The 18,702-nt window shown below is 39.0% G+C and overlaps 1 protein-coding gene across 3 annotated transcripts in view; it reads right to left on the bottom strand.

Moving 5' to 3' along the window:
• ptch1 (patched 1) overlaps positions 1-18,702 on the bottom strand; it is a 159,338-nt gene that overhangs the window by 58,774 nt on the left and 81,862 nt on the right. For all 3 annotated transcript variants that reach the window (XM_061928961.1, XM_061928959.1, XM_061928962.1), the window contains exons 6-12: positions 14,164-14,362; positions 13,938-14,059; positions 9,670-9,817; positions 6,341-6,472; positions 6,119-6,274; positions 5,955-6,053; positions 1,260-1,385 (exon numbers count right to left, since the gene is read on the bottom strand). In XM_061928961.1, the coding sequence (XP_061784945.1) occupies positions 1,260-1,385; positions 5,955-6,053; positions 6,119-6,274; positions 6,341-6,472; positions 9,670-9,817; positions 13,938-14,059; positions 14,164-14,362 (982 nt within the window). The remainder of the gene's footprint in view (positions 1-1,259; positions 1,386-5,954; positions 6,054-6,118; positions 6,275-6,340; positions 6,473-9,669; positions 9,818-13,937; positions 14,060-14,163; positions 14,363-18,702) is intronic.

Genomic DNA, 18,702 nt, shown 5'->3' with positions numbered 1-18,702 from the left:
TTCTTGTCTTCATGAAAGAAAGGAATCTATATGTGTTAAACATGCTTGTATTATCTTTAAACACCTTTAACTTATTAACAATATTAACTATATGTGTTAAACATGCTTGTATTATCATTAAACACCTTTAACTTGTTAACAATATTAACTATATGCGTTAAACATGCTTGTATTATCTTTAAACACCTTTAACTTATTACCAATATTAACTATGTGTTAAACATGCTTGTATTATCATTAAACACCATTAACTTACATATTAACAATATTAACTCTATGTGTTAAACATGCTTGTATTATCTTTAAACACCTTCAACTTGTTAACAATATTAACTATATGTATTAAACATTCTTGTATTATCATTAAACACCTTTAACTTATTAACAATATTAACTATATGTGTTAAACATGCTTGTATTATCATTAAACACCTTTAACTTGTTAACAATATTAACTATATGTGTTAAACATGCTTGTATTATCATTAAACACCTTTAACTTGTTAACAATATTAACTATATGTATTAAACATGCTTGTATTATCATTACACACCTTTAATTTATTAACAATATTAACTATATGTGTTAAGCATTATCATTAAACACCTTTACCTTGTTAACAAAAACATATATTTCATAAATAAGTAAATATAAATTATATATATGAATGAGGTAGATCCCCACGACTTGATCAATTGAAAAGTAGCTCGCCTGCAGAAAAAGTGTGAGCACCCCTGGTGTACACCTTCTATAGCAGTACATATTTAGTACATATTTAGTGTTCAGTGGATAGTAAATGTATCCTGCTATACAAGCTGCACACTGACTACTTTAAGTATATCCAAGTTTACTTTCTATTGTATTGTTTCTTAGGAAAATGCTTGCTGAAATGTGACTGATCATGTTTGTGAGATAACATAAATAACATTGAAATACTATATAGAGTACATACTGAAGTGCCAGAGAACTTGTTTTGTCCCACTTTTCATAATTCTGAAAACATCTATAATTTGTGACAGATGCATGAGATATCAGAGCCCCCCGACTGGGTGATGGACCCCCATCTTTAGGTAGATCCTTAAATTTCATTGCTTTTTAAACCTCCCACGCAGATTCTACATGCACTCACACACGTGGAGAGGGATTCAGTTACATGGACCACAATCTGGACAGACACTGGACCCGCCATGAAACGGTAATGATAAAAACTGGAGTGTACTGAGGTTTAAACGCTATTATTTCCCATTTAAAAATGTACCTGCAGAGAAAAGGCTCGCAAAGCAGGGATGGGAATGAGGGCCGCCATGAAGAACGCGGTGACATTGCTGATGGACGTGAGCGCCACGCTGGCCCCGGTCCTCTTCAGACACTCGCCCGTGCGGTCCTGAGCGAGACGGGACAAGGAGAAGCAGATAAGGAGGGAGAAGAAAAAAAGAAAATGACAAGTACAGTCAGCCTTTTTGATGCGACCATAGCCAAAAGGCAAATGTGTACTACTTGAGATTAGGTAGCATTATCAGCACACTGATGCTGACTGACAGTGATTGCAGCGGCTTGAAGTGCTATTAGATGAATGACAAAAACGCCTGCTGTCTCTCAGAACACATCAACTGTTCAAGTTATGATTAAGCAACTTTATAAGCATGTTTTTTGTTTCCACCCTACAAAAAAGGCACACATGCTCAGATAAGCATGCACAGGAGCCTGCAGGGTGTTTTTTGGTGGCAACTTTGTGAAGATTGTGAGGACGTGCGGGACCACACAGGCTGCATCCTCATTCAGGCATGTTTGTGCATGTGTGTGTGTGTGTGTGTCTGTGTATGTGTGTGTGCGCGAGTTAAAGACAGATCAGGTTCAGCTCTGTTTAGTTTTCATTTCTACCAAGGAAGCCGAGAGTTGAGGGGAAGCGCAAGAGGAGGAGTGGCGCAAGAGACAACAAAAATGCAAAATGCATGCCTGCTTTCATCCTGTGTAGACAAAAACATACACACATGTAGCCATGTGCTTTGTTGTAGAATGAATAACAAGGTGAAGAATTATGCAACAAGTCATGTGATGGTGCAGAAACATCCTTGCTACCGAATATCCTACATTTTATTGCACTTTTATTTTTGTTTAAACCAACAATGACATATAGATTGTACAATACTGTAATGGCCGTGGTTAAATAGCCCCATGAAAAAAAAAAAAAAAAAAGCCCCATGACTTCCCTAGAACCATTAGCATGGCTATACGAATACTAGCACGGTAGCAACAACCCATTTGTACTTCCTTGGAAAATACAAACCCCGTTTCCATATGAGTTGGGAAATTGTGTTAGATGTAAATATAAACGGAATACAATGATTTGCAAATCATTTTCAACCCATATTCAGTTGAATATGCTACAAAGACAACATATTTGATGTTCAAACTGATAAACATATATATTTTTTGCAATAATCATTAACTTTAGAATTTGATGCCAGCAACACGTGACAAAGAAGTTGGGAAAGGTGGCAATAAATACTGATAAAGTTGAGGAATGCTCATCAAACACTTATTTGGAACATCCCACAGGTGAAAAGGCAAATTGGGAACAGATGGGTGCCATGATTGGGTATAAAAGTAGATTCCATGAAATGCTCAGTCATTCACAAACAAGGATGGGGCGAGGGTCACCACTTTGTCAACAAATGTGTGAGCAAATTGTTGAACAGTTTAAGAAAAACCTTTCTCAACCAGCTATTGCAAGGAATTTAGGGATTTCACCATCTACGGTCCGTAATATCATCAAAGGGTTCAGAGAATCTGGAGAAATCACTGCACGTAAGCAGCTAAGCCCGTGACCTTCGATCCCTCAGGCTGTACTGCATCAACAAACGACATCAGTGTGTAAAGGATATCACCACATGGGCTCAGGAACACTTCAGAAACCCACTGTCAGTAACTACAGTTGGTCGCTACATCTGTAAGTGCAAGTTAAAACTCTCCTATGCAAGGCGAAAACCGTTTATCAACAACACCCAGAAACGCCGTCGGCTTCCCTGGGCATGAGCTCATCTAAGATGGACTGATACAAAGTGGAAAAGTGTTCTGTGGTCTGACGAGTCCACATTTCAAATTGTTTTTGGAAACTGTGGACGTCGTGTCCTCCAGACCAAAGAGGAAAAGAACCATCCGGATTGTTATAGGCGCAAAGTTGAAAAGCCAGCATCTGTGATGGTATGGGGGTGTATTAGTGCCCAAGACATGGGCAACTTACACATCTGTGAAGGCGCCATTAATGCTGAAAGGTACATACAGGTTTTGGAACAACAAATGTTGCCATCCAAGCAACGTTACCACGGACGCCCCTGCTTATTTCAGCAAGACAATGCCAAGCCACGTGTTACATCAACGTGGCTTCATAGTAAAAGAGTGTCTCATAGTAAAAGAGTGTCTCCCATTGAAAAAGTGTGGCGCATTATGAAGCCTAAAATACCACAATGGAGACCCCCGGACTGTTGAACAACTTAAGCTGTACATCAAGCAAGAATGGGAAAGAATTCCACCTGAGAAGCTTAAAAAATGTGTCTCCTCAGTTCCCAAACGTTTACTGAGTGTTGTTAAAAAGGAAGGCCATGTAACACAGTGGTGAACATGCCCTTTCCCAACTACTTTGGCACGTGTTGCAGCCATGAAATTCTAAGTTAATTGTTATTTGCAAAAAAAAATAAAGTTTATGAGTTTGAACATCAAATATCTTGTCTTTGTAGTGCATTCAATTGAATATGGGTGGAAAAGGATTTGCAAATCATTATATTCCGTTTATATTTACATCTAACACAATTTCCCAACTCATATGGAAACGGGGTTTGTAATAAGATAACATTAGTTATGTATATTTTTTTTAAATCATCACATAAAGACCAATATTATTGATATGGTATAGTAGGTTGACATACAAACAAGCTACTATAGCGATAATAAAAGTCAGAAACACTAGTTTTCTTATTAAGTTGCTTGTATTGTGATTTCTAAATATTTTTCATAAAAGCTGATAGATTATTTTTGTTCAAATAAAATTTAATCTAGTACGAGTTCTCTTAAGTAAGCCTTTAGGGTTAATGGGTTTGCCAACTCCCTGAAAAAGGAAACATGCAGGGCTGGTCGACCCAATATATATATATTTTTTAAACAAATCCTTTATGCTCAACCTAACAGAATACAAATAAACATCTTTCTTTGACAGAAGTCTGTTCTGCGCTACTTAAAAAAAAATCATACATTTATTGTGCAGCTTAATGATAGAGCATGTCTCCAACTTTCATCACTATGAAACTACTTTGACAAAAACAAAGGTGGAATTAGATATTTGTGCATATTTGTGGTTTACATCTGAATTGTGCTTATGAAGCAGATCTCCACTCAAACAGTGTTGTCATTTTCTTAATGTTATTTTGTGTAAACGTGTCATTAAATAGAACCATACTGTCAAAATTCAACACGTATTGAACACGTACAAATATTATGTTACCCTTTAATGATCTACTGTATTAGCAGCTCTCTGTTGAAGGACCATGTAGTGTCATTATAATTTGGCCTTGTCCACATTGCAGGTCAATTCCGATTTTTTTTTGCCCATATGCAACCTGTATCGGATTTTGTCATGTTAGTGTGAACAGTGCAATTCTGAATTTTTCATATTCGACCCCGGCCTCTATCGTATGTAGAAATAAAATAGACATATACGCGATGCATCCTCAATGTGAACGCTACCGTGCTCCAGTTGCATTCATCCGACCAGAAAGGCATCAAAAAGCGATAAGCGTCATAATTATTCGCCAAAATAGACTGTAATAAAAATAAATAGTTGACAACGGAGCAGAAAACAGGTGAAAATAATATGTATTAGGAGCTCACGTAAAAGTTCCACCACTCCTGTCTCCGACTGGCCGCCCACAGACACGCTCTTCAAGCAGAAGTCGAAGCAAAATATCCCGTAAAATTGCCAAAGCCAAAATATGTGGTCTCTTTCTTCTTAATCTTCTACATGCAATAATTTGGTTCACAAAATGTGGACTTTGGTTGCACAAAATCCTTGAAATTGCCAGAAATGCACCAGTACTGAGAAAGACTAGAGCTGAAGCCATTTGCACGATCTCAAGACATCATGTCTGCATGCGGGTCGGATTGCATTCACATTAGAAATCTTTTTTTTTTTGGTAAAGTTAATGGCCACTAAAAAGTTCAGATTTGACAAAAAATCCGAATTGGACATTTGACCTGCATTGTGAACGTAGCCATAAAGTGCAGTCTCACTATCATAAAGTGTAGTGTCAAAATCATAAAGTGTAGTAGCACTACACTGGGAAAAATGGCCCTCTTAAAAAGAGAGAAATTTGTATTTGTTGTTTGTGCTTGTAATGAGCAAACAATTCTGCAAAGGAACAAGTCAAAATTGTCTTGGTAAGATTACTTGAAATAAGGTGCACTATTTAGGCTTTCATAACTTATAACATATTACAATTATCATATATTATTCCATTATTATATAAAAATTAGCATGTACCTCAATGACGTGATAACCACATGTAGCTTCCCAGTCAGACAAAAACTATCTCCAAACTTCCGCAATTATTCATTTTTGTCACTGTGGAACAGTCACATTTGGAGTCTGATTGACAGAAGCTGGTCAGATAACTCAAGCTGGCTGCATGACAGCCAAGGCGAAACGAATAAATTAATGCCTGACAAAATTGACATGTGCTCAATCAGCATGCTGGCATCGATTGGCTGCTGTCATTCGATAGAATTTATTAATATTTTTCAGACTACTTTTTATTCTCACAGTAATAAAAATACAAACCCAACTTTGGCAAACAACTTAGTTGGCTTCTGTGTAAAAGGCACAGGCAAATTAATCTGCTGTTTCGACTATTTTACATTGATCTCGAAGTGAATGAAGCTGCAGTTTGGATGTTGGACCCACCTCGAATGGGATCCTCTTGTTCTGCCCCGTCTCACTGAAGGCATGCGCAAGGAGAAAGACGTCATCCACACCGACACCCAGAGCCAAAAATGGCAGCACCTGCAGATCAAACAAACATTTGATCTCAAGAGATCCAATCCAATCCAATTTTAAATGTGCCTTACCTGTGTGGTGGCCGCATTGAAGGAAATGCCCAAGAGAGAGCAGAGTCCCAAACCTGCCGCCACTGACAGCGTCACCAGCAGGACGCCCGCCAACCCTACAGCCCCTTGAGATTTGGCACAGTCCCACCGCAGCATGGTCAGACACGCATAGGCCAGCTGGGGACAGACAAGATAAAACAGGTAACTCTCATTCTACGGTAATGCAGTAATATTGACTCTCACCATCAGTAAGTAACCGCTGGCCACACGAATAACGCTGATGTCCGAGAAAGACTTGAGAATGTCCTCTAGAGTGGTGGTAGTGAAAGACAAGACCTTCTGGGATGAGTTGGCCGCCACGCTATTCAACACAACCTAAAAAAAAAAAAGTTAGTTACTAAAGAGAATGTATTAGGTAAAGTCATATGGAAAAATGACAATCGGCAGAATTAATTGTGATTTTTTTCTGAACTCCTGTTTCCATACAAGTGGCTTAGCACTCAGCATCAAGGGTTGGAATTGGGGGTTAAATCACCAAAATGATTCCCGGGGGCAGCTACAGCTGCTGCTCACTGCTCCCCTCACATCCCAGAGGGTGAACAAGGGTTTGGGACAAATGCAGAGGTTAATTTTACCACACCTCGTGTGTGTGTGACAATCATTGGTACTTTAACTTTTTTGTTGTTGAATCAACAGCTCCTCTGCTGGTTGCAGCCAAGTAGTGCACTCCAGCACAAGTTGTGTTTCTAGTTTGGTATAATTACCTTTACCGTATTTTTCGGACTATAAGTCGCAGTTTTTTTCATAGTTTGGCCGGGGGTGCGACTTATACTCAGGAGCGACTTATGTGTGAAATTATTAACACATTACCGTAAAATATCAAATAATACTATTTAGCTCATTCACGTAAGGGACTAGACGTATAAGATTACATGGGATTTAGCGATTAGGAGTGACAGATTGTTTGGTAAACGTATAGCATGTTCTATATGTTATTAGGGATGTCCCGATCCGATATTTGGATCGGATCGGCCGCCGATATTTGCAAAAAAATGCGTATCGGCAAGGCATTGGAAAATGCCGATCCAGATCCAGTTTAAAAAAAACTCCGGTCCGTGTTTTCCAACGCACCGATTTAAATAATACATTCCACTTTTCTGCTGCTCCCTAATTTCCGTTCCGCATTTTCCAGCACACCTTCAACACATCCACAGGTCTGTGGATTCTCACGCAGTTGCTTTTAGCTGCTGGCATTACACGACAGGCTCTTCTCACTCTTTCCTGTGTCTCCCTCTTACAGACAGCGAGCGCACCTTCTTACACACATCACATACTGTCACGTCATACGTCACATACGTATACGCCCTCTCCCAGCAGAGAGCGAGGTAGCAGCATGGCTAACGTTAGCTGTGATGCTAGCGCAGCCGCTAAGGTGCGCACCTGCTCAAGTGTCCTCTGCGCACGGCAAATCTATGCCACGCACAAAATCAAATAAAAAAATAAGCGCATAACAATTTTCGACACATGGACACGACAGAGAAAACAGTTTTCGTCATCATTGTTCAAATATTGTAACGTCTGTCGAAACGCTTATCTCCATTCGGTGCCACACGCCCACACCATCAAAATGCCGAAGCAAACATTTCCACATCAACACCGTATGAAAAAAATAGTGATTTTTTTTTGTTGTGATTTCCCTCTCTGCATGAAAGTTTAAAAGTAGCATATATTAATGCAGTATGAAGAAGAATGTTTTAATGTAGACACATAGAATCATCATACTGCTGTGATTATATGCATCAAGTGTTCATTCAAGGCTAAGGCAAAATATCGAGATATATATCGTGTATCGCAATATGGCCTTAAAATATTGCAATATTAAAAAAAGGCCATATCGCCCAGCCCTAGTTCAATGATGCCATTTCTGTTTGTCATGTATAATTTTGTCTATTTTGTGTTTATCCTTGAATAAACAGGTCAGTTTCTTGTTACCAACCATTGTGTATTATTCAAACTCCCCTAATTCAGCTGGCTAGTTGTTATCAAGAGTACTAAAACCCTTTTCAACATGATTCTGACAACTAAGCAGGCTAAATAACTTTAAAATTTAATACATGCTCGGATAGGCCAGTATCGGTCAGTATCGGTATCGGTCAGTATCGGTATCGGATCGGAAGTGCAAAAACAATACCGGTATCGGATCGGAAGTGCAAAAACCTGGATCGGGACATCCCTATATGTTATAGTTATTTGAATGACTCTTACCATAATATGTTACGTTAACATACCAGGCACGTTCTCAGTTGGTTATTTATGCCTCATATAACGTACACTTATTCAGCCTGTTGTTCACTATTCTTTATTTATTTTAAATTGCCTTTCAAATGTCTATTCTTGGTGTTGGGTTTTATCAAATACATTTCCCCAAAAAATGCGACTTATACTCCAGTGCGGCTTATATATGTTTTTTTCCTTCTTTATTATGCATTTTCGGTTGGTGCGACTTATACTCCGGGGCGACTTATACTCTGAAAAATACGGTACATAGAGCCCCCGAGCTGTACAGTACCATTCAGTTCACATGAACATGGTCTGCAGCACTACAGCATGGTCTTATGGTCGTACAGCAAGTGCAAAATCAAAGAGCCATATCACAAAAACACCTCACGTCAAGCTAACAAAAACTTGCAAAATGGCCTCAAACAATACGTCATGGGTTAAATCTTGCAACTTTGCCAGAGTGCTAATGAATAACAGGACGCTGCTAATTTGAAGCATTACATTCCCATCGGTACACGGATGTGACAATTCTCCACTGACCAATCAAGAGACTGCAGTGTGTATAGTTCCACCCTTAACACAAACAATTGTATAAAACATAAATTGTGTCCTCTAAAATAGATTTGCAGTGGATTAATAAACACCCATAGGCCATTATTTGAGTACCGGTAAATAGGGTACTTTACAAGCAGATATTTACAAGAATTTGTTGTTATTGTAAAAACATGATCCAAGTTCTCGTCTTCCTATCTCTGGACAGACAGATGTCTTCAACATTGACCTGCACTTACTACTCAGTGGGGAGTGAGGCGGGCTGGCTGATACATTCTGAAACACACACTTGCGCCACATGCAACATGTGTGCACATCTTTACCTCCCGCCTATACATTTGAACAGCACGACACCAGCGGCCATTGATAAAAAAAAAAAAGTACACACAGCCAATGAATGAATGATCTTTTCCTATGGAGGCACCCTGGGGGCCCCCAAGATGAATGGCACACACACACGCATACACCAAGGTCACTGTGTGTCAAACAGGGGTTTCGAAGGGGGTGGGGGAAACTAGATGATGTCACACACTAGCCACCAATGGGGCCACAGCTGGGAAAGCGATTGTATGAACGTTAAAGACAGAAAGACACCCAAAACTCTCCTAATGTATTCCAGACTATACTGCGTCTTTATACCAACCACACACAACACCCATCCAGCATCCATTGCTTTGCATGCACTTGTAAACAGTTAGGATTCCTTTTTCGATTCCCCGCCATGTATGTTCCATTCATACCTCCGAATATCTCCTCTGCCACGCTTCCAGAATGGCTGCAGCCTTCTCCTCATTCCAGTTGATGTGGGAAACCTCCTCGTAGCCCCGAAAGTGCTCAAACATCTGCTTGGGCGTCATCAGCTGGAACATGGTCTGTAAGGCCTGGGCGCTGAACGGAGAAGAGACCGAATAAGGGGATGGTCATATTTATGGATAAACAACACAACAAAGAGCGATGACAGGTACATTTAGTATTGTGTGCAAAACATGGCTTTAACGATCTGTAAAATAGACATATGTCTAACAGGAACATTTTTGACAAAATTTTGGAGTGTATTTAGTAGGGGTGTGGGAAAAAATTGATTCGATTCGAATCACGATTCTCACGTTGTGCGATTCAGAATCGATTCTCATTTTTTAAAAATCGATTTTTTATTTATTTATTTATTTTTTAATTAATCAATCCAACAAAACAATACACAGCAATACCATAACAATGCATTCCAATTCCAAAACCAAACCCGACCCAGCAACACTCAGAACTGCAATAAACAGAGCTATTGAGAGGAGACACAAACACGACACAGAACAAACCAAAAGTAGTGAAACAAAAATGAATATTATCAACAACAGTATCAAATTTAGTTACAATTTCAACATAGCAGTGATTAAAAATCCCTCATTGACATTATCATTAGACATTTATAGAAATAAAAATAAATAAACAATAGTGTCACAGTGGCTTACACTTGCATCGCATCTCATAAGCTTGACAACACACTGTGTCCAATATTTTCACAAAGATAAAATAAGTCATATTTTTGGTTCATTTAATAGTTAAAACAAATTTACATTGTTGCAATCAGTTGATAAAACATTGTCCTTTACAATTATAAAAGCTTTTTACAAAAATATACTACTCTGCTTGCATGTCAGCAGACTGGGGTAGATCCTGCTGAAATCCTATGTATTGAATGAATAGAGAATCGTTTTGAATCGGGAAAAAAAATCGTTTTTGAATCGAGAATCGTGTTGAATTGAGAAAAAAAAAAAAAAAAAAAAAAGATTTTGAATCGAATCGTGACCCAAGAATCGATATTGAATCGAATCGTGGGACACCCAAAGATTCACAGCCCCAGTATTTAGGATTTTTGGTGCATTATACTTCATCATGAAAGTGTTTTGTCGGGGTTTTACTTAACTTATTCAAGCATGCCTTTACAGACCTTACTTTGGCAATGAGACACAATAATAGGAACTTTCTCAAATTATTCTCACAAAGCTAGGTGCTTAAAATTGATGAATTGTTTGGAAAAACTGTTTAAAATGTGTGTCCCAAGACATTAGTCCACATTGTACCAGCAGGAGACTTCACCAATAATACTAGAGGACCAATGATACATTTTGTCTTCTCTGACGTACAAATGTTACAATGACACTCGTGTTAAACCATGCCAAAGCATCATATCATAGGGTTCATGCATTTTGACGTGAGCGTGCGTGCAGAGCATGCAATTTTGTATGCCTCTGTTTGCGGGGTTTTGCAGTCTGGCGCGTTGTGATGTCACAGCAAGGTGGATGTTTTTTTTATTTGGACATTAAGTCAGGCAATGAGGGAACAAAAAAGGTAGGTTAAAGTATCATTTTCATCTAATTTTGGCATGTCGATAATAACACAGACATGAAAGATGCACTGACATAAACAATGCTAAAAGCAGCTTTTTTTATGCAGAGTGAATGGATCGGCGAGTGTGCAGGTGTACCCAATGTTGTGACCGGGTGAATCTATATAATGTTTATGAAGATTATTTTCGACTATGGCTTAAAAAAATTATGGGGATGACTTCAAGATATATATTTAAACAGTGTACATTTTCAAAAGATGAATTGTGATACTTTTGGAGAGAGTGGGGTAGGAACGCCTCCAAAATCTAACATCTCGCACACAAACTCAAAAAACGGGTTAAAATGTGACTGTGGAGCAGAAGGTGCGCAAAATTTACACCAAAGCATATCCAATAAACATTGGGCTCGCGAGCCAAATTTGGCCCGTTTGTGTCATTTTGTTTGGTCCGCCAAAGGGTGTACTGTATACCAAATGTAATACGTATTCATTCTGACACCTTTCAAGCTGTACAATTAAAAAGTCAGTAGATTTTACTGTAAAAAGCTTGCAGCTCAGTCGCCATAATTTTACCGTAAATCATCAGAGGTAATATTTTTCCCATTTACAGAAATGCACTGTACAAACGTAGGAAAGTTAGATTTTACGGTAAAAAAAGTAGCAACTCAGTCGACAGAATTTTGCGTTAAAATTACCAGTGGTTCTGTTTTTCTATAGTAATGCACTGTAAAAAAAAAAAAAGGCCCTTTGATTTAACGGTAAAAAACTGTCAGCTCAGTCACCACAATTTTAATGGCAAAACAACAGCGGTACAGTTTTTGGATTTACAGCAATTTGGTGTCGTATTGACCCCGAATATAAGACAATCCTGAATTTCTGACATTATAAATAAATGATACATGGGTTATACTTGTATAGCGCTTTTCTACCTTCAAGGTACTCAAAGCGCTTTGACACTATTTCCACATTCACCCATTCACACACACATTCACACACTGATGGCGGGAGCTGCCATGCAAGGCCCTAACCACGATCCATCAGGAGCAAGGGGTGAAGTGTCTTGCCCAAGGACACAACGGACGTGACTAGGATGGTAGAAGGTGGGGATTGAACCCCAGTAACCAGCAACCCTCCGATTGCTGGCACGGCCACTCTGCCAACTTCGCCACGCCGTCCCCACATTCTGTCTCATTCAAATTTTGGGGAAAATATCCATCCATCCATCCATCCATCCATTTTCTACCGCTTGTCCCTTTCGGCATCGCGGGGGGTGTTGGAACCTATCTCAGCTGCATTTTAATAAAAAAATCAAACTTCAAAAAAGACAAAATTACTCCATATTAAAATATCTAAAAAAGGAGATCATGTTTCATAGCTGCTCCGCAGTTGTTTGCGGGCTCTACTTGATTGATCAGTATTATCTTCTGTTGTTTGATAACTTTCTATAAACTCTTGAGACACTTTTTTGGGTGGGTCACTGTGACAGGGTTGCATCTCTTCCAGGTGAGTGGTGTGTTTGAGTGACAGGAAACACGTCTTTGACTCACTACATGGTTGGTGGAAAAATGCATAATATCGACCCCAAAATAATATTTACCGTATTTTTCGGACTATAAGTCGCAGTTTTTTTTCATAGTTTGGCCGGGGGTGCGACTTATACTCAGGAGCGACTTATGTGTGAAATTATTAACACATTACCGTAAAATATCAAATAATATTATTCAGCTCATTCACGTAAGAGACTAGACGTATAAGATTTCATGGGATTTAGCGATTAGGAGTGACAGATTGTTTGGTAAACGTATAGCATGTTCTATATGTTATAGTTATTTGAATGACTCTTACCATAATATGTTACGTTAACATACCAGGCACGTTCTCAGTTGGTTATTTATGCCTCATATAACGTTCACTTATTCAGCCTGTTGTTCACTATTCTTTATTTATTTTAAATTGCCTTTCAAATGTCTATTCTTGGTGTTGGCTTTTATCAAATACATTTCCCCCAAAAATGCGACTTATACTCCAGTGCGACTTATATATGATTTTTTTCCTTCTTTATTAGGCATTTTCGGCAGGTGAGACTTATACTCCGGTGCGCCTTATACTCCGAAAAATACGGTAAATAATTTTTGTCAGGGGAAAACACTGTCTTATATTTGTGTCAATATGGTGTTTTTTTCCCCTAATGAATCGATAAAAAAAAGATGTGTCTTTAAGACACTGTATACATAAAGCAGGTCTTGAAGTACTCCAAAAAAAATGAAAGCTCAGGTCTGTGTAGGTTGTATATTTGGATAAACTGTCCAAGCCATAGATCACGGTAAGCACATGTGTGTGTTTGTGTGTGTGTGTGTGTGTGTGTGGGTAGTGTCCATGCAGAGTAGCCAGAGCTGAGAGGGAACAGCTGGAACTTGAAGATTTAACTGGAATCTGCTAATGACTGCAAGATTTACAGCATACACACACAGACACACACACACACTACACACACACACATGCATACATGCACATGCACGCACGCACGCACATCAGTACCAGAGAGCTTTAAAAATAAAAAAGAATGGAAAACACACACTCCTTCCAGAATAAGCGCTGTGCAGCTCCCAGCAGTGTCTGAGCATGTGTGTGTGTGTGTGTTTATATAGACGTTTGGATATGTTACCTGAGCAGGGGTCCGCTGCCGTTCTTGGTGGTCCCGCCTACAATCAGTTCCTCCTGCCAGTGCATGTACTTTCTGGACAGCCCATAGCAGCCGCCGTTCAGGGCCCACGCCACATCTAACGGCTTGGCCGCAATAAAAAAAAAAAAAAACAGCCGAGAAAAATAAAATGTCAACAGCTGTGCTCCAACAAAAGATGTCTGACCCACAACCTAAAAAAGAAACTTACCTTGGTGGAGTTCTTGTTGGGTGCAGTGAGGGGGCAGTCGGGGTCGGAGGGTTTCAGACAGGGACGATCCATGTAGCCGTGTCCAACGTCGGCTTTTGCCAACATCTCTTCAAAGCCGTCTACCGGGAAGTGGTCCCGTCGTAAGTCGTCAAGGAACTCCTTGGGGTCGAAGTTGGTCCACTGCAGAGGGTCTTTACCACTGTGTCAGGGTAAAAGCACAACGCCACTTGTATGTTGCTTTACTGTTTCATAGTTTGTATATTCTACCAAGAAATACTACTAACAAATAATGTTGTGAGACAGGCTTGACTGTACCATTCACAACATGGTGTGTGGGCAGGTAATAGTGTCTCACAAACTTCAATTGCAGTGTATCTTCTTAAGGGAAAATACTATGCATGCACGTTAGAGTAGTCAATGTACAGCAGAGTCAACAAAATTGTCTAAATAGCTGGCAGCACAAGCAAGTGCCAAGACATGGTGGTGGTCGCTTCATGGTCTGACGCCGCAAGAGTACTACTGGTATCATTGATTGATTGATTGAAACTTTTATTAGTAGATTGCACAGTACAGTACATATTCCGTACAATTGACCACTAAATAGTAACACCCCAATAAGTTTTTCAACTTGTTTAAGTCGGGGTCCACGTAAATCAATTCATGGTAAACCAGCAAACCAAAAAATGTAACAAGATGGAGAATGGTGATGCTTTGGTACAAGTTTTAGATAATCGTTCACACGCTTTTTTGAGTGTGTCTGAAAATGAGTTGCCAATCCTTCCAGCTGGCTGCGAATGCGTCTCTGCCCAGTCAGCCATGTTGTAGTTTTAGCGATAAAGATACTAGCATTGTCCTGATATCAATATTTTGGTACCAACATTTATTTTGATACTTTTCAAAATAAAGGGGGTCCACAAAAAAAATCATTATTGTTTTTTTTTTTAAACAGATATTTTTATGATACAATAAACATTTTGTCAAAAATAATGAGGGACAAGAGGTACAAAATGAATCAATCGTTAATCTATTTTTTCATTTACTGATAATATTTGATTACTTTCTGTTTTAACATGTTCTAGCTACACTTCTGTTAAAGTGTAATAAGCACTTATTCTTCTGTTGTTTGGACATTTTATGTAAGTTTTGATCCAATACCAAGTCATAACATTTAATTAACAATTTATTAACAATAACAAAAATGACAAAATATTTTCAGATAATGAAAAAATAACGATGTAATACTTGTTACAGTCGATATTTGTATAGCTCCACCCCTTTGTTTACATTCAGGCGCGCTAGCTAGCTGTCAGCAGTCAGCTATTGTTATATCTTATATCATTATATCTCGGACCTCATCCAAATTTACACTCCTGCGTGCACTCTGAGGTCCGAGAGTCAGCTCCAGCTCGTGGTGCCCAAGACGAGACTTAAAACCAGGGGAGACAGGGCCTTCTCTGTGGTCAGCCCTAAGCTCTGGAACACTCTGCCCCTCCATGTTCGAACTGCTCCCACAGGGGAGTGTTTTAGATCTCGTCTTAAGACCCACTTTTATTCTCTGGCTTTTAACACTACGTGAGTTGTGTGGTCCTCTGTGTTTTTAAATGTTCATTTCTATTTATTGTTTTAATTGGTTTTACCCTTTAAAATCGTTATTTGTTTTATGTTGTGTTTATATTTATTTATTTAGTTTTTCTTCAGTCATTGGTGAAGCTAAGGATAGCATTTGAATCTTGTTTTTAATATTTTTGTGCAGCACTTTGGAAACATTTATGTTGTTTAAATGTGCTATATAAATAAAGTGGATTGTATTGTATTGTATCCTCCTATTGTGTGTAGTGAAGCATATTTTAGCTATTCCTCGTCCTGCAGGGATGGTACTTGTCAGAAAAGTAGTTCATTTGTCACCATGGAGGCGAGGATTAATGACTTAGAAGTAGCTAAAACACCGTTGAGGGATGTTAGCTACCTAGCGAGGACTCTGCAGGGCATAGAGGAATTTTTTTCTCTTGTCACGGTCAAATTTGCGGGGCATCAACATACATTATCGCAATGTAATAGGGGTGTAACGGTACACAAACATTTCGGTTCGGTACATACTTTGGTTTAGAGGTCACGGTTCGGTTCATTTTCGGTACAGTAAGAAAACGACAAAATATAAATTTTTGGGTTATTTATTTACCAAATTTGCAAAATCTTCCACCAAAAATATTTTTCTTAGTGGAATATTTGATGTGAAGTAATCCGAACCTTGGATAGGTCAATAATTCATAATAACATTGATTTTGATTCAATATTATGTTTTGAGCAATGACAGTTTGAAAGAAAAAAAACCAGCTTTGTTTTATTAGTCAACATTGCAACTTTTTCTAAATTACATTTAACCTTTAAGCTTTTTTATTTCACTTTTCTTATGTTTTTGTTTATTTTAATAGTATTTTTAGAATGTGCCGTGGGCCTTTAAAACATTAGCTGTGGGCCGCAAATGGCCTCCGGGGCACACTTTTGACACCCCTGCTATAGACAATAAAAAATTAAATCCGATACATCTATGGATAAAAAGCAGATGTAACAAGGTTTTCCAAAATAAATCAACTCAAGTTATGGAAAAAAATGCCAACATGGCACTGCCATATTTATTATTGAAGTCACAAAGTGCATTATTTTTTTTAACATGCCTCAAAACAGCAGTTTGGAATTTGGGACATGCTCTCCCTGAGAGAGCATGAGGAGGTTGAGGTGGGCGGTGTTGGGGGGGTGGGTGGTGGTAGGGGGTAGGGGCGGGGGTGTACATTGTAGCGTCCCAGAAGAGTTAGTGCTGCAAGGGGTTTTGGGTATTTGTTCTGTTGTGTTATGTTGTGTTACGGTGCGGATGTTCTCCCGAAATGTGTTTGTCATTCTTGTTTGGTGTGGTTTCACAGTGTGGTGCATATTTGTAAAAGTGTTAAAGTTGTTTATACGGCCACTCTCAGTGTGACCTGTATGGCTGTTGACCAAGTATGCATGCATTCACTTGTGTGTGTGAAAAGCCGTAGATATTATGTGACTGGGCCGGCACGCAAAGGCAGTGCCTTTAAGGTTTATTGGCGCTCTGTACTTCTCCCTACGTCCGTGTACACAGCGGCGTTTTAAAAAGTCATGAATTTTACTTTTTGAAACCGAAACCAATAATTTTGAAACCGATACCGATAATTTCCGATATTACATTTTAAAGCATTTATCGGACATCCCTACCGCTAACGCATCATTACATTTGTCAATCTACTGTTTTTGGACTTACCGTTTTATTGTATCCACAGTTGCAATAAATTGTAAATACTGTACCCGCGGGGACATGTAGTTTTGAGTAAAGCCGTCTACTGTGTAAATTGCACTCGTACCGAAGGGGGTTTCTTAGGCAGGCTCTGTGGTTTCTACTCTCGCTGGGCCCCACGTTTGAGACGTTGAGTAAGTACATTATCACAAAACACAAAAGTTAACAATGCACTTCTTACTTTTTCATATGAGGCTGGAGGTTTGTGTAGTGACCTGTGCTGGTTAATACAACCAATAACAGTGCATAGTCGGTCATTGGGTCGCACCCTGGATATTATTTCAATTTGACTACAACTGCCGCTGCAAAACATACAAATGGCGGACGAGCGCAGCGTTCTCCTGGAAAACCTCTATCATGTATGGAGATATCCTTTGATATCACATATTGGTAAATGTCACAAATCGGGGCAAATCTCAAACAATTTTTTTCCGAACAAAGCAAAATTGTCATGATCATACATTAGAGTTTTGATTTTGTTAGCTATTTTCCTGGGTTTTGTATAATTTCCTGTCCTGGTGCTCCTATTTTGGTTGTACTTCCTGTTGGATTCCTTATTTTTTCTGCGCCTTCACTTTCTGTTCTGTTTTCTGTGTGCACACCTGTTTTCCATTAGTTCATCTAGCCTACTTAGCTTCACCTGTTGCTCCTTGCTGGATCATTGTGCTTTGTACCCTGGCAAGTGTTTGTCGTCTACGCTGCATTAGATTTCTTTTGCCTTTCCTCGTTTTTTCCCCTAATCAAACAGACTTCTTGCCTGCACATCGCTTTCCTTGCTCTGCATCCCTGGATCCAGACCAAAGAACGCAAGAAAAAATGTTTTATGAATATCTTCTCTGAATTCATATTTTCGGCCCTTGTGGGGATCCCGAATACACAAAAACAAGTGCTAACAGGTGCTAATAATTTCACCACACCTAGTGTGTGTGTGACAATCATTGGTACTTTAACTTTAACTTAACAGGGAAGAAAAGTGCATTGTGCATAAAGATGCTAATCACCTCCATGTCATTAAAACATGCTTAAAATGTGTATGATTAACTGTGGTGGGAGGCTAATAATGATGTGGCAATGTACAAGAAAAAGGGCGACTGTTTTTTTTTTTTTAATCCTTCCAAGATGACAGAAAAGAATAATTCCCAGTTGCCGGGGTTGGATTCCTGCTCCAAGTGGTCCTTGTCCCCTTTAAGCTCTCCATGCCTCACACATTCCAGTCTAAATCTCTCTCT

The sequence above is a fragment of the Nerophis lumbriciformis genome, linkage group LG33 (genome assembly GCF_033978685.3).
Source record: "Nerophis lumbriciformis linkage group LG33, RoL_Nlum_v2.1, whole genome shotgun sequence".
NCBI lineage: Eukaryota > Metazoa > Chordata > Actinopteri > Syngnathiformes > Syngnathidae > Nerophis > Nerophis lumbriciformis.
This window is presented reverse-complemented; position numbering and strand designations above follow the sequence as displayed.